Source organism: Corvus brachyrhynchos, unplaced genomic scaffold (genome assembly GCF_000691975.1).
Source record: "Corvus brachyrhynchos isolate BGI_N302 unplaced genomic scaffold, ASM69197v1 scaffold255, whole genome shotgun sequence".
NCBI lineage: Eukaryota > Metazoa > Chordata > Aves > Passeriformes > Corvidae > Corvus > Corvus brachyrhynchos.
Window position 1 is genome coordinate 3272822 of NW_008238358.1, and position 15842 is coordinate 3288663.

Below are 15842 nucleotides of genomic sequence, written 5' to 3' on the forward strand. Positions count from 1 at the left end.
CCCTCCCCCCAAGGAAAGACATTCAGAGTGTTGAAGTTCTTTCATTTCTAAGTAAATTTACTAGGAGGTGGGTTTGCTTTTATTCATGTTATTTAAACCCAACTGCAGATGAAGCCTGCAGATGAAAAGTCTGTACTACAGTCTGTGAGAAGCTGTTCTAAACAAGCCTTGCAATTGCTTCTTTGGGCAATTCAGTCTTGGCAGAGCTCAATATTTTACTTTTTTTAAAAAGTACTGTTATTATCTCTGTTAAAGCTGCATTAATCCCATGCATTACTAAAGAAGAAAATTTAAATAATTTAAAACTGTAGTTAGAGGAGTGTGGTATTACCAGTTGTACTGGCTTCTGAACTGTGAGAAAGCAGGCAAACAAGCCCAGCTGAAATGCAGACAACTAAAAAAATTAAACCAACCATACACTGTTCTTGCTCTTTGAAAGTGTGCCTAAAATTGATTGGCTTTTAGGCTTTTTTTCTTTCTTGGCTTGTGATAAGAACTAAATTTGTATTCAGAAATGTTGCTAAATTAAATTAGAGCCTCTTCTAACACCATGCCTATTCCAGATAAAGGTAATGCGTCACCAGATATTTCTTTTTTGTTTTTTGTTTACTTAAAATGAGAAAAATTCTTGCAGGCACAGCCTTCTTGAAAGAATTATGCATGCATCTGACACATCTTCATTTTTACAGGGTGGTGTCACTTGCTCAAAGCAGTCCTAGTTGGTGGTGTGGGAGTGTCAGTGTCTCGTGTTATTTATGCCTTGAGTCTTGAAGATAACACAAGTACTTATGTTGACTTGACTATTTTCACTTTAAGTGAAAATATAGTTCAGGAAACTGATGTAGAGTGGGATGGTCTAAGGCTGATAATTATGCTGGTCAAATTGATGATTTCTTAGATTCATTGGTTTCCTCTCTAATTGGAGGGCATTACATCTGGTAGGTTTAGCAAGTGCACCATGATTAGGTCACAGCCTTGCTACTGGCTGTAAAAGGTAATCATCCAAGTAGCTTTCCTGTCTTTTGAAGCAGGAGTTTTTGTGGGCCTGAGATGCAGAGTCATTCTAATTTTCTGTGATTTATCAATTAAAAAATAAGTATATATCATACACATGTAATGTACATACCATGTTGTGGTATTTGTTGATGTCTGCAAAATGAAGGTACAGAATCCACACAGAATTAGGCTGTTGTGTTACTGACAGCAGGCATTAACTAGAATTTTGACTAGCTTTTGATCTTCCACGAATGTGTGTATGCATTTAACCTAATGAGATGGAATTGTTCAGATTACTCCAGTGAAATCACTTAAAGTGAAGTTTGCTTGTGCAGCCTTCAGGTGGAAGGAAAGAGATACTGTGGGACTTGGATGTATTATTTCACTCTTCTGTGTGTGTTTGTGTGTTGCAGGCTTGTAGCAGCATGATTAAAAATATATTTCTCATTATATCCAGTTAATGATTCCAGTGTAAAATATTGTCTGATTTATGCAAGATTTGTGATAAGCATATTCAGCTTTAAGCATATGTTGCTTTAAACATAAAAGAGGTTGAGCAAAAAAAGGGACAAAAGTTGAGGAAAACCATTAGCTGAGCACAGGACAGACCTGGAGACTTTGTAGTAGCTGCTAAAAGCACTGCACATAGTTTGACAAGAGGCTGCCTGCCACTGAAACGCCTTCCATGGCTTTGCCAGCTTTGGATATAAGTGGTAACATGACAAAAAAAGAAGAGAAAGCAGAGATGCTGGGAAAAGTAGTCTCTGTGATGGTTACACCCATTAAAATATGCAGCAGTAAGGAAGGCTTTGAGGTAGTCAGTGGAAGTAAAATACGCTTCAGTGAAATAAAAGAGGAAAAGAAAAAGTGTGGCATTTGTAAAAGCAGTAAAAATACATAAAATGCAAGGCACTCGTTTCACATAATTCCAATTTCACGTTGATTTAAATGAACCTAAGGCCTTCACTAGGTTTGCTCCCAGCAAATAATTTCCTTTAGTTCTGTGAAGAAACTTCTAGAAATGAAGTGTTGACATTGAAAGTTTTATATTTTAAGAATAGCGTACAGGTTGGGGATGTCTCATGATGGCTTCAGCTTGTGTAGGCAGTGGATGGAGCTGTGGGGCTGGTAGGGGAATGGAGGTGGAAGTGGCATCACTTCCAGCTAGGGAGGGCAGAAGCGATGTCCACATGGAGGCTGCCTGTGGGGCAGCTCTGAAATTGCAGTCTTGGCTGAATGCAAATCTTAAAGAAATTGTGAAAAATGAGGGCAGAAGGGGCTGGGGGGAGGTACTAGCCGTGGAAAGGAACCTGTGATCAGAAGGGGGTGAGCTACTTTAGCTCTTCTGTCTGCAGTGAGCACGGCATTTGTGTGAAGCTGAGAGAATATAGATTGGGCAGGGTGTGCCTGTGTTTTAAAATGGTAAAACTGGGAGAAAAAAACCAAGTCTGATTTTTCTGTCTTTGCTTTAGCATCTTTAAATGTATGATGACACTTGCCATGTTAGGTTGAGTCACGGTTCATCTAAACCATTTTTCTGTTTGAGTAAGAGAAACAGGGAATGTTTAGGGAGAACTGTGAGAAATGCACTGTATTTAGAGGTAGCTTTCTCCTTATTTTAGCAGTTTTGGAAAGTCCTATTGTTTTCCATGATACAGTAATAAATTCAAGATCTTCACAAAAGATGATTCACCATCTGTGTGAGATGTCAGGTATTTTTGAAGTGTTTTAGTTCATGATTGGACAGCTATGTATACTTTCTAACTAAGCTGGTTAGTTACTTGTTGAGCATTGTATGGAAACAGTTAACACAATATAGAAATTGCCTGTAAAATTGGGGAACAAATTCTTTGTGTTCTTCAGAGCAAGTGGTGGGCTAAATAACAGGCTCTTCATGCCGTAAACATCATTGGGAGTACAGAAATGAGTTAACTAACCTTTGAAGCTGTAAATTAAGCTAGAATTGCCATCTGAGCTTGTTGCATCTCTCAAAAAGTAATTAAATAATTGTAAAGTTTGTTAATTTTAAATCTGGAAGACAGTTACTCTAGACCTAACCTCAAATTGTTTAGATAACACCAGCAAGAATGTCTTTATGGGCAAACCTATTTTCATGCATGTGGTTATTTGAGATACCCTCCTAGAAATAATTGTAATATTTAATTAAAATGTTAAAATATTTAATTACTGTAAACCACAGGGGATACCAAGGCTATAATTGCATTTAAGATGAGGAAGAAAAGTAATTTGTTTTTCAAGTCTTCCTGACATTATTAACAGTGGCATCAGCACTTTACCCTTTTTATTGTTTAAAAACTGATTAACTGCAGCATTACTGTAAAATGGGATAATAAAAAAAGTTAATATGCATTTTAATACATCACATTAACACAGTGTGACAGTGTTAAAAGGAATGCCTTTAAACACATCTGTAAGTTTATTTGATACATTACTGCCTTGTTATTTGGAGGGGTGGTTTCTTTTCTTTTCCAGCACGGTTGGCTTTTTATTTGTTTTGAGTTTTTATGATGGGCAAAAATGTTTCTTGTGAATACATGCTTGGAAGAATGACACAAGTGGGAGAATATGAAATCCAGTATATGCTACAGTAATTTGGTGAAAGATACAAAGAGAACAAAATGCTTGAAATCATCCAGTAGTTTTTATAGGAACGTTACCATTAGTTTAAAGAGAAATTGAACTAATAATGAAACATACATGACTGACAGCCAGAAACCTATTTGGGAGTGTCATAAATTGGATTATGCTATGGAATTTATCTTATAAGAAAACAGTAATAAAAAAAGTGAATGGGCAAAAACTGCAGGGCTGTTTTAAGCATTGTGTATTTCATGGCTTTTAATTTATATAAAAATGTTTGTTCACTTGTCTTAATGTTGCAAAATGTGCCCTGATCCAATTCATAGCTGCATTACAATGTGTAACTCAGGTAGGTCAGGGAAGTAAGTTTGGTTTTAAACCTGCATGGTCTCAGTGGCCGGGACCTCTGCTCTCAGCCAGTGAAGGGCTCTGGCCTGAGAGGTGAGGTACAAAGTGTTTCCCTCTGGTTGCTGGTTTGCCGTGTGTGAAAGCAGAGGAAGAGGCAGCCACCAGAGGTTGATCTCATAATAATCTTGGGGTTATGATGTTGGAAGACGAGGAAGGGAGACAGAGAGCCTGCATTCAAGAAAGACTGGACTAACTGTCCTGCATAGTTTGCATCATGGAACAGGAGAGCATCTTCCGTTAGTCAGTCCATGTTCACCAAGGAGACAGGGAAAAATGGAAGGCAGGCTGTCGATGTTAGGGGATACACAAACATTCTGGGAGACTAATCGAGTTAGGCTTCCTCAGTTCATTCCTAGCCAAGAAGGAGAGATGCTCTTCTGTAAAGGGTGATTCAGAATATGAGCCTAAACCAGCTGCTTTAGAAAAGCTCCTCTTGTTCTCTTGCTTATAGAGGAAGTCCAGGCATATTGGCTTCCCAAGTCTGAGTTTAGTCTTTGTGACCGTCTCCTTCAGGGCTGAAGCCATTGCAGTGAAACTCAGCCTTCTGCTTGCTTATGGTAAGCAGGGCTCGTCAGTCAAATTATGGCTGAAGAGTTAAAGGTATTAGTATATACCAAAATTTTGGAAATAGCTGCTAAGGAATGCACATTGTGTTTCCAAATGGTTTGTCTGTAAGCCATTTTGACACTTGGAAGTTGTAAAGAATTTTCATTTTCTGTAAATGCAGGGATTGGTACTACTTCAAACAAACCAAAACAATCCCCAAAAAGAAATAAAAAAAAAACCTGACAAACAAAAAACCATGAAAAAAGCCCTCAAAACCTTCACTTTGGATCTTGTAGCTCCTTTATTTGCTGTGGTAAAGTCAGTTTGTAAATGAGTTCTGACTTCTTTTGGTTAGATGTACAGTGTGTTAACACATAAATCTTAGTTTAAGCAGAAGAGAAAATTTGAAGGGCAAAAGTTCATATTCATATCCCAGAGAAATTCAGAAAACTACTGGTGTTGCCAATGAAGTTTGATGTAAATGCTCACTTCAAGGCTTGCATCCATGTAAGGCTTCCTTCAGTTACTTGGTATGTACTGATGGGATTTTTTGCTGCTACAGTGAATTTACCTAGAGAAATGTTCTTTTCTTAACCCAGAAAGAACTCTGCAATATGATACTTGACTGCTGTGCTCAGCAAAGAACATACGAAAAATTCTTTGGGTTACTGGCAGGGGTGAGTTCTGTTTTCAAATTTTACACTATGTGATAGAAAATTTCATTGTTTACTCTATTTTTTGTGTGTCAAACTTAAGTTTTAATGGATAAATAAAACTAATAGTCTTTTTATCATCCTGAAAATGCTTATGTTAGTTGATTGTTTTAGTGGATTGAATTAGCACTTTGATTGTAAAAAGCATAGTGAATGCATAATGAGAGAACTTGCTTTCCCTTTATATTGTTGCTTGTTTTGCCTCTCTTTTTTTTCTCATTAAGGTAGAACAATAAATCAGTGGTAAAGAAATGGTACTAAAAAGACATAATAGTATTATGAGTTACCAGAAAATAGCCTTTTTACAGTGCTGAAGATTAGTCTTGGAGACTCTTGTCGTTTACCACCTTGTTCAAAGCTGCTTAGTAGGTTTAATTTAGAGCACAAGATGAATACTTACTGTCCTGGGCTTGTGGGTGTTTCGTTTGCTTCTCAATTAACAGCTCACTCTCTGGTTTTGTGTAACTAACTGCTATTTTAGCTGCAATTGTTTCTTACTTAAGGTTTCCCTATCGATAATATTGACATGTCTGAAGAGTTAAGATGAAGTACTTGTCTTCTCAAGGGAGCAAGTTGTGCTGAAAGGGAATGTTTCTTCTCATTTGTATTTTTCATCCATTATTTCAGGAAATCCTTTTGCTGACAGTTACAAAGCACTAGCCATATGAATCTGCATGTTCAGATGAATATAAATGTTGATTTCCATATTCTTTGGAATGTTTATGTTCAAAATGTCTAACCTCTGTGTTTCCTGCTGCCTCTCTAAATTGAAATAGTCGTTCAGTGATGTCCTGAAAAAATGGGGTTGTATCAGGTGAAAATACTGGATGTGTAGAAGTAAAGCAAAATGCTGGATAATTTGCTGTAGTTCAGAATTGATAATTACTACTTTGCAATGCAAATGAGTTTCTTGTCCTGACAAACTGCTCAAAGCTATAAAACATATCCATTTGAGTGTTTGCTCTTTCTCCAAGGGTTATTTAAAAAGGAAGTCTTGCAGTAAATATTGACACCATCGGGTCACTTAGTTGTAGGTTATTTGCATGTTTAGTGTTCTGTTCAAACTGGTTGTTTAAATTGTACTGTGTTGTCTCAGCGCTTCTGCATGTTAAAGAAAGAATATATGGAATCCTTTGAAGCCATTTTCAAGGAACAGTATGATACCATTCATCGTTTGGAAACGAACAAACTGCGAAACGTGGCCAAAATGTTTGCTCATCTCCTGTACACTGATTCAATTCCCTGGAGTGTAAGTTAAAACAAAAAGCCACTGTCCTCGATCTCTTGTTCAACAGTTAATCTCCAGTACTCTGCAACAACACATAATGCATTAATTCTAGTATTTATTCTACAATTTTTAATGACTTGTGGCAAACTGGATTATCTGAAGTAATTTCTCAGATACTGTTGAAGAATTCTGGTTTGCTCTATCTCCTCTTTCTCCCTGCTACGCATCATCATCCTCTCTCCCCATTTTTCAGTAGTTGATTTAAGCTATTATTTTATGGAGTTCAGCTGGAATTGGTTGATTAAAAGTACTTCTTTTAGAGAAGAGTTTTGGACTTCTAAATTTTGATAAATTAGAAGTTCTATTGAATTATAAGACAAAATACTGCAATTTTATTATTTAAATACCTAATAAATAAAAGCAATCTCGCATTCTGAGATATAACAATACAACACTAAGAATGAAGAAATAAATATCAAGGTAACTTCTCTTTTCATATTGTTTTGTTTTTGTTTTATAGCCTAGTCTAATTATCATTCTTCAAGCGCACATAAGTCAGTCCAAATATTTTACCTCTTTGGTATTTAAGTCCCAAATCTCTTAATTTTCCAGAAGTTCACACACCTGATTTTGTCTTGTGGAGCTTTCCTAGATAAAAAAAATCCTTAAAAAATTGCTAGCATAAATATGATCAGCAGCTGCTCCCATGTGGTAGAAAAGAATTTTTGAGAAAGACCGTCTTGACTAGAATTTATGAACCTTGGGGAAAAGAATAAGTCTCTATTAGTTATTTCAGGAGGACCAAAGTTTTTAAGATAAAGAAAAGAATGTATGTTTAAACTTAAGGCTTTATGTTTTTCTGAATATCTTCAGGTCCTTGAATGTATAATACTGAGTGAAGAAACTACCACATCCTCCAGTAGAATTTTTGTCAAAATATTCTTTCAGGAACTCAGTGAATATATGGGACTTCCTAATTTAAATGCAAGATTAAAAGATGAGTAAGTTCAAATTTTATTTTCAAAACTGTAAATTTAATTAGATTCTTTATCTGAAAACATACAGATAAGAACTCTGTGTTCAAGTTCAAGTAAGACTGCCCTTCTGTAGCTGCAGTACTTCAAGAATAAGTTCATGTATAGATTTAGTCATTGTAAAGAGTCACTTTTGAAGCTGAGTGCGTTGCTGTAATTTTGGGTTCAAGTACGTGCATGACTCTTTGCAAGATGTATCTGTTCCCCCTCCACCCCCCAGTGACACTCGGCTACACTGAGAATTTTCCAAGTGTGAGTTTATTTTAATATATTGTCAGCTATGTAGCCGCATAATAGGTGTTACTGGGGCTTGTCTTTCTGACAAAACTGTAGAAAAAGCACACAACTATTAGTAACAGTTTCTCTAGGACTGGTTACTAATCCTTAAATGTAGTATAAATAACGTTCTTTTAAATCTGTATGGGATTTAACGCATTGCATTCTGGCAACGTTACTCGCAGTTGCTTGAGCTTTTTCCTCTAAGTTGGGATTTCTTCTGTGTATGATAAAGAATCTGGTAGATGCTTTAGTTCCTGTAAAATATGAAACTATCCCTAAGGCCCTCTGTGATGGGATTTCATCATGGATCCCTACATCATTGAACTTGGTCAGCACCGGCTATCCATTGCTATCCCAGGCTACTGCAGTTTCACTAGTCACTTCAGGGCTTCACAAAGCTGGAGTTTCTGTTGTCGTTATCTGTCAGTATGTATGCAGCTCTCCATGTTTTTATGCTTTCTTAAAAGAGCAAGTTTTTAAATAGCATTTGATTAGATGCATCACAGGTACGAACAATGAAAGTATTGAAAAATGCATGAAGAGAGAACTTTTGTTTTCCTGTGGAGATCCATACGGTTTCTTTTTCAGTTTCTTTGTCAAGTGAGAGTGCTGAGCTGGCATGGTGTTTAATTTAGACGTTTGTTTCCATCAGGACACTGCAGCCTTATTTTGAGGGATTATTGCCTCGGGATAACCCAAGAAACACTCGCTTTGCCATCAATTTCTTCACTTCTATTGGCCTTGGAGGACTAACGTGAGGAACACTTTTCTGATTTGATATTTCCTTATCTTCCTTCTCCCTGTGAATAAAAAAATAAAACTGAAGAACAAATTTCTTTTTTTTTTTTTTTTTTGCTTATTAGGGATGAATTACGAGAACATCTTAAAAATGCACCAAAGTTGATTATGACACAGAAGCAAAATGTTGAGTCATCAGATTCCTCTTCCTCTTCAGACACAGACTCTTCCTCAGATTCTGATTCTGACAGCAGCAGTAGTAGCTCAGAGTCATCCAGCAGCAGTGACTCCTCATCTAGCAGTGACAGCAGCAGTGACTCAGGTATTTAAACACCAGCAGTACAATTATTTGCTTCTCTTTTATTTATTCTTCTAGATATATTTATTACTGTTTCTGTAATACTTGTTTTGAGGAAAATCTGGCTATAGACAGTGGTAATTTCTCTGTTTTAAAAACTAGTCAATTTTTTAATTTTTTTTTTTGCTCATGGAAATTTATTTTTGAATTTAGAAAAACTGAGTTCCATTTTTGGAAACTTAAATATCTGAGAAACATTGGTTTGAAGATTACTTTTTTTACACAGTTGCTATCTGTTGCACACTATTATGACTTCAATTTTTTGGAGGATCGGGGGATTAGAGTCATTCCCAATTATTATCTCTGTGTTTACTGGTGAACCATAGAGACTCACGTCTACAACTCTTTTCTTGGCTTAGAGTGAGCTTGATACTCCTTGTGTCTTTCCCTGGAAATACATTGTTCTTCATGAGTCAGAAATCAGTTCTTCAGTTCTAGCAATGTGTTTAAATATTGTTCTCCATCTGAGTTCCTATTTCTAATTTCTCTGCTTCAGGAAGGGTTTGTGTGGTGATACAGTGAAGGTTCTGGTCTGTAGAAAAATTTCCAAGGAAGAATTAGCTTTTGCTGATGACTTATTTTGTATTTTTATGCATTATAATTAGTGTTTAATATCTTATACTGTTGTGCTGATGTAGAACCTTCTATTTGACATGAACTGTCATAAACATTGCTTAGTCTTTAAAGTAATTGCTATTATGAGTTAGTGTGTGCAGTCTGCCCCAATATATATATAGCAGGAGCAGATGATAGCACAGCATGACTTCCTGTAGTATGGAAGTTTGCTGATTCAAAGTTTATTTGATTTATTATATGTCTCTGAAATGAAAAGTATTAATAAAATAAAAGCAGTGTGAACTGCTCCTGCTTTGGAAATGCAGTTCTGGTCTCCAGCACAATCTCGTGGCAAGGTGGGAGCTGTGTGTCATGGCTAACAGCATTAGTGACAACAGCATGAGAGAGGGCACAGGCAAACAGGGTCAGAGGAGGCACTGGGTCCAGTGCAGAGCCAGATGGTCCGGCAGGGACAGCTGCAGATCTGCTGAGCTGCTTGATAGGAACCAGAGGGGTCAGTCCTTAGTGACAAACCAAGTGTGCAGGCTGCAAGACACTCGCTTGCCATCAATTTCTTCACTTCTATTGGCCTTGGAGGACTAACGTGAGGAACACTTTTCTGATTTGATATTTCCTCATCTTCCTTCTCCCTGTGAACAAAAAAATAAAACTGAAGAACAAATTTCTTTCTTTTTTTTTTTTTTGCTTATTAGGGATGAATTACGAGAACATCTTAAAAATGCACCAAAGTTGATTATGACACAGAAGCAAAATGTTGAGTCATCAGATTCCTCTTCCTCTTCAGACACAGACTCTTCCTCAGATTCTGATTCTGACAGCAGCAGTAGTAGCTCAGAGTCATCCAGCAGCAGTGACTCCTCATCTAGCAGTGACAGCAGCAGTGACTCAGGTATTTAAACACCAGCAGTACAATTATTTGCTTCTCTTTTATTTATTCTTCTAGATATATTTATTACTGTTTCTGTAATACTTGTTTTGTGGAAAATCTGGCTATAGACAGTGATAATTTCTCTGTTTTAAAAACGAGTCAATTTTTTAATTTTTTTTTTTGCTCATGGAAATTTATTTTTGAATTTAGAAAAACTGAGTTCCATTTTTGGAAACTTAAATATCTGAGAAACATTGGTTTGAAGATTACTTTTTTTACACAGTTGCTATCTGTTGCACACTATTATGACTTCAATTTTTTGGAGGATCGGGGGATTAGAGTCATTCCCAATTATTATCTCTGTGTTTACTGGTGAACCATAGAGACTCACGTCTACAACTCTTTTCTTGGCTTAGAGTGAGCTTGATACTCCTTGTGTCTTTCCCTGGAAATACGTTGTTCTTCATGAGTCAGAAATCAGTTCTTCAGTTCTAGCAATGTGTTTAAATATTGTTCTCCATCTGAGTTCCTATTTCTAATTTCTCTGCTTCAGGAAGGGTTTGTGTGGTGATACAGTGAAGGTTCTGGTCTGTAGAAAAATTTCCAAGGAAGAATTAGCTTTTGCTGATGACTTATTTTGTATTTTTATGCATTATAATTAGTGTTTAATATCTTATACTGTTGTGCTGATGTAGAACCTTCTATTTGACATGAACTGTCATAAACATTGCTTAGTCTTTAAAGTAATTGCTATTATGAGTTAGTGTGTGCAGTCTGCCCCAATATATATATAGCAGGAGCAGATGATAGCACAGCATGACTTCCTGTAGTATGGAAGTTTGCTGATTCAAAGTTTATTTGATTTATTATATGTCTCTGAAATGAAAAGTATTAATAAAATAAAAGCAGTGTGAACTGCTCCTGCTTTGGAAATGCAGTTCTGGTCTCCAGCACAATCTCGTGGCAAGGTGGGAGCTGTGTGTCATGGCTAACAGCATTAGTGACAACAGCATGAGAGAGGGCACAGGCAAACAGGGTCAGAGGAGGCACTGGGTCCAGTGCAGAGCCAGATGGTCCGGCAGGGACAGCTGCAGATCTGCTGAGCTGCTTGATAGGAACCAGAGGGGTCAGTCCTTAGTGACAAACCAAGTGTGCAGGCTGCAAGTAGAAACACAGGGTTTTTTCAAAGTTTAGGACCTTCTCTTTTACTGCTTGCCTTTTCTGCATTGAGGAACACATTCATTAAAATTTGCATCTTGATACCTTTGCAGCCTGGTTTCGCTTTTCAGTTTCTTGTGTACCTTACTACAGCAGTCAAAACACTAGTTGGAGATAACAGTATTCTTTAATAGTAAACTTAATTGAGGTTCCATTACTGGCTATAACTCCAAAGTCATCCCGTGTTTGCAGTTTGTTGAATCTATAAAATAACTTGGAAGAGCTGAAAGGTTTTTCAGAGGAACGTGCTGCAGTATTTCACTGTTTTAATGGTGCAGTGTATAAAAGAAAAACAGAAAAGCTGCTGATTAGAAATTGAACTGAGTTAGGGATTACTGTTGTACTGCCTGTTAATGCTTGGAACTTCCTTCATCAGCTTGCTCAGCTCAGCACTGCCCTGGAGAGGAAGTTCTAACCGAAACAGGTCCAGCAGGGGATAAAATTTAGCTGCCATCAAAGCAGCTGGTTCTTTTCTGTTTGCTTTCTCAAGTCTTTTCCTGCATACTGGTGAATGTAAAATAGTATGGAAAACACTGCTTAAAAAACTTAATGGATTAAAATGTGTCTGAATTGATCCATCATTGCATTTTAACAAAATGTCAGCAAGCCTTAGTTCAGACACGAGACTAGACAATTCATATAATGCATGTACTGATAAATCAGTTTATGGCTGTGATATTTTCAAAGGTGATGAGAAGCAGCTGATGTGATTCTATAGTTCATACAATAAGGTGAATTAATGGTTATTGTAAATTGCTGTTAGTGCCAAATACTGTCAAGTGGGATCTGAAGGTCCCTGATAAAGGGCAAACAAGAAGGGTACGGCCTGTTCCACTGAGACGAGACTACTGTGTATTTAGAAATACAGAAGTTAGTTTTAATCTTGTTGACAAAGCTGTCACTATTTCTCCTGAAAAATGAGCCTGAAGGCCATTGTTACATTGCTGCAATACCATGATGTCAAGCTATTTCATCCTACCTTTCTTCATGGGATAGTATTGGAGATTTTTCCTCACCTGTTGTTTTTCATCTCCATTGACTGGTAAGCTTTTCCAGGAAAAAGTAAATGATTTTGAGACTAGATAGTCTGGGAAAGGTCATCTTCCTAAAAAAAAGATTATTTGTGAGCGTGCTTTGATGCAAGACTTTTATAGCCTATGCTTGGTCCTTGGGCACAACTCAGCAGGAGGGTGACAACAGGTAGAGGTTTTCGAAAGACAGGCATCACTTGCAGATAGCAGAAGAATAAAAATCAGGAGTTCATTATCTTGGAACCTTTGTCCAGATATAGGTACACAAACATTTTCTGACAAAAAACGCGCTCTAGAACTCTTTCTGTAGTTTAATAAGTTTAACATACTGAATTAAAATGCAACCTTAGTTCCATAATGTGTTATAATTTCAGATGTTTCTAAAGCCAAAAGAAGGAGAACACAAAAGAAAAATAAAGAATCTGATAAAGTTTCCAGGAAAAAACAAGAAAGGAGAAGGAAATCGCTTGAAAAGAAAATGGGAAGGAGACATCAAGAGGAAAGAAGTGATACTGAGAGCAAACCAGAAAGAAATCACCGACATTTAAGAGAATCACACAGGAGAGGTGACGTATCAAAATACCATCACAGAGATGAGTCCAACGGCAGAGATGGTTACCACAGTGGGAAGGATAGGAACCGTGAAAGAAGTAAGGATCCAGAAAATAAACACAGTAATTCGAAACTGAAGAAAGCAGAAAGAAGAGCTTCTGTGTCCGATGATGAAAATTACAGACACTGGAGCAAAGACGATGGACATCGTAGTAGGAAAAGAGAGAGATCGAAATCCCGGGAGAGGGACCGTGGCCATTGCAGTCCGAGGGAGGAGGAGCAGGCAGAGCGCTCCCGCAACGGTTCGGAGAAGCACCGGGACAGGCCCAGCCACTACCCCGAGCAGCACAGGGAGTCCCGGAGGAACGACGACAGGCGCAGGGAGAGTTCCCCGCACAGGCGGAAATAGAGCCCAGCCGCCGTTTGCAATCAAGGTGCATTTCCGAGCTGTTCAAACTGTTTTTTAAAATCTATTACTGAAGTTTCTTTAAAAAAAAGATTTTGTACAAAGTGATAAGCTTGCATTTGTAAATTTTACCAGACTTTTTCAAATTTTCAGTACCACTTTTTTATAACTGTATCATTGAGTCTTTCTGTTATGTTCTTTGTTTGGAAAGACAAAGCTCTTTATTTTGTGAATAAAACAGTAAGATACCAGCAAAATGGGTGTTTTGTCACTTGGTTTCAAGTACTTGTCATTGTAATTTTGCAATCTAAAAAAGGTTGGTTATTAACTTTGCTTGTTAATTGAAAGCCAGATGCTGAGTCTGGGGTGATAATGTACGAATTTCAGATTACAGTGTGAATGTTACATGAGAAAACTATACAATTTTCAGATAAGCATTCTATAGCTGCACGTTCTTTCAACCATGCAAACATGAAAGCTGTTTGACCAAAATCTTCAGGAAATAGTCAGTTGTTTTTTTTTTTTCTTCAGGAGTTAAAAATTGAAAACACAATGTTGCTGTTTTAAATGTCACATATGAAAGTGTGTCAGCTTGTTCTGCTACTTTTCACAATGTTTTTTAATATTGTGACATCCTGAGCTAGTTACACTTGTGATCTTTTTGGAAAAAAGGTTGGTTTGAGTTTTTATTTTTTCAGTTGTGACTTTGATTTCCAAGTCATAGTCTTCAACTCTATCCCTACAACAGAAACATTTAAGGAACATCTTTTCCAGTGTATAAAAAACTAGAAAGCAAAACAGGAGATGTTTCAAATCTTTTTAGGTGTTTTGAAGTGCTCAACTTTATTGAAGCAGAGTTCAAAAAACCACCCTTCAGTTGCTGCAGCAGTTTACAATATAAAATTGTTCAATCTGGAGTCATGGGGAACAACTAAATCTTGATTTAATGAGAAATGAATCAAAATCATTGGTTAAGATTAGTTCTCAATGGTAAGTTACAGAAAAATTTGCCAAGTCTTCAGGGTTGAAATAGCAAATAGTGTGGGGACATGGTCAGTAGGAAAGAGGTGATTACACAGATGATGCAGTTACTGATGCTGTTACAGCATTTCTTTTTCATTTGTGAAATGAACACAATTGCTGGACAAAAGAGAACTTCCACATTTCATGTGTAAATCCTATTTCTTGTATAAAGCATAGGAAATACAGTTGAGCTGTTTTATAACAGAAAGTAGAACCATTCCTAAGGAAGTAGATCAGTTTTGCCTAAATCTTGTCTCAGCATTTTTCTAAGAAAAATGTCTATTTTATTTCTTTTCCTGTATTTGACAGAATTTATTTCTGCAACCTTTCATGTAATAAAATGTTTTCAGTCAAAAACATTTTCATAGAAAATAAATTCATATTTCAGAAAAAAGATTTCTATCTTGTTAAGGCACACAGCTAAAAATACTTTGGTGGCATCATGTGGTATATGTTTAAACTGTTGGATTTTTGCCCAACACACATCTCATTTTCAAAATGATTTGTGCATTTTGGCAGTGTGTTAAATCCACAAAAACTTAATTTGAAAGAATGTATTCTAAAAAGAATTCTGCTAATTCTTATGCTTTGGTATTCTTGAATTTTCTTTGATAGCTCTCTATGCACATTATTGAAAATAATCTATACTTCATAATGGTTTAATTGTACAAGCTTATTTAATTTATCTAGAGTAATACTTCCCTTAATATGTTATGGGTTTAGTAGCATATATTTTATTAACTCATAACGTGTGAGATTTTCTGGTCAAGTTAGAAAGTCTGATAATGGCATCTTTAATAAATGGAAATACATTAAAACAGTACATGTGAAAACATATAACATGTATTCTACAGCATCCTGTGCCAGCAGTCTTACTATAGAGTACCTGTAAAAGCATGTTTCTTTTATAGTCTCTGCCTGATCACTTTAATTTCCTACTTAGTGATGTGTTTTCCTTGCCATCTTGTGTGTGATTTTATAGACCTAAGCCTGTATATTTGCCATTTCTTTTCTAGAAGTTAAAATTCACCTGCAAGCTCACCTTATGCAGGTCTGCTCTCTAGGCTTGTCCTCCTGCTCTTTATTTATTTTACTGTATTTTTTACAAGGGAAAGAAGTCAAAATAATCTGTAGTATTCAAAATGAGGGTATTGCAGGAGATGCACAGTGCCATAAGAGTTTTGGGGGTGGTCAGTTCTCGGTTGCTGTAGAGCTGAGTGACACTGGGTGATCTGGGCTTGCTTTCCTCTGCAGTAACAGCTGATTG

At 36.7% G+C, this 15842-nt stretch overlaps 1 protein-coding gene across 2 annotated transcripts in view; it reads left to right on the forward strand.

Moving 5' to 3' along the window:
* The window catches only part of CWC22 (CWC22 homolog, spliceosome-associated protein), a 32105-nt gene extending 16469 nt beyond the window's left edge, over nucleotides 1-15636 (forward strand). Inside the window, exons 15-21 of one of the 2 annotated variants that reach the window (XM_017735786.1) lie at nucleotides 5151-5228; nucleotides 6361-6513; nucleotides 7366-7493; nucleotides 8458-8559; nucleotides 8669-8799; nucleotides 10262-10366; nucleotides 12969-15636. In XM_017735786.1, coding sequence (XP_017591275.1) covers nucleotides 5151-5228; nucleotides 6361-6513; nucleotides 7366-7493; nucleotides 8458-8559; nucleotides 8669-8799; nucleotides 10262-10366; nucleotides 12969-13555 — 1284 coding nt within the window. In that variant the 3' untranslated portion in view covers nucleotides 13556-15636. Of the gene's footprint in view, nucleotides 1-5150; nucleotides 5229-6360; nucleotides 6514-7365; nucleotides 7494-8457; nucleotides 8560-8668; nucleotides 8866-10261; nucleotides 10367-12968 lie in introns of both variants that reach the window. The other variant, XM_008634715.2, reaches the window with a different exon arrangement.
* The last annotated feature ends 206 nt before the right edge of the window (nucleotides 15637-15842 follow it).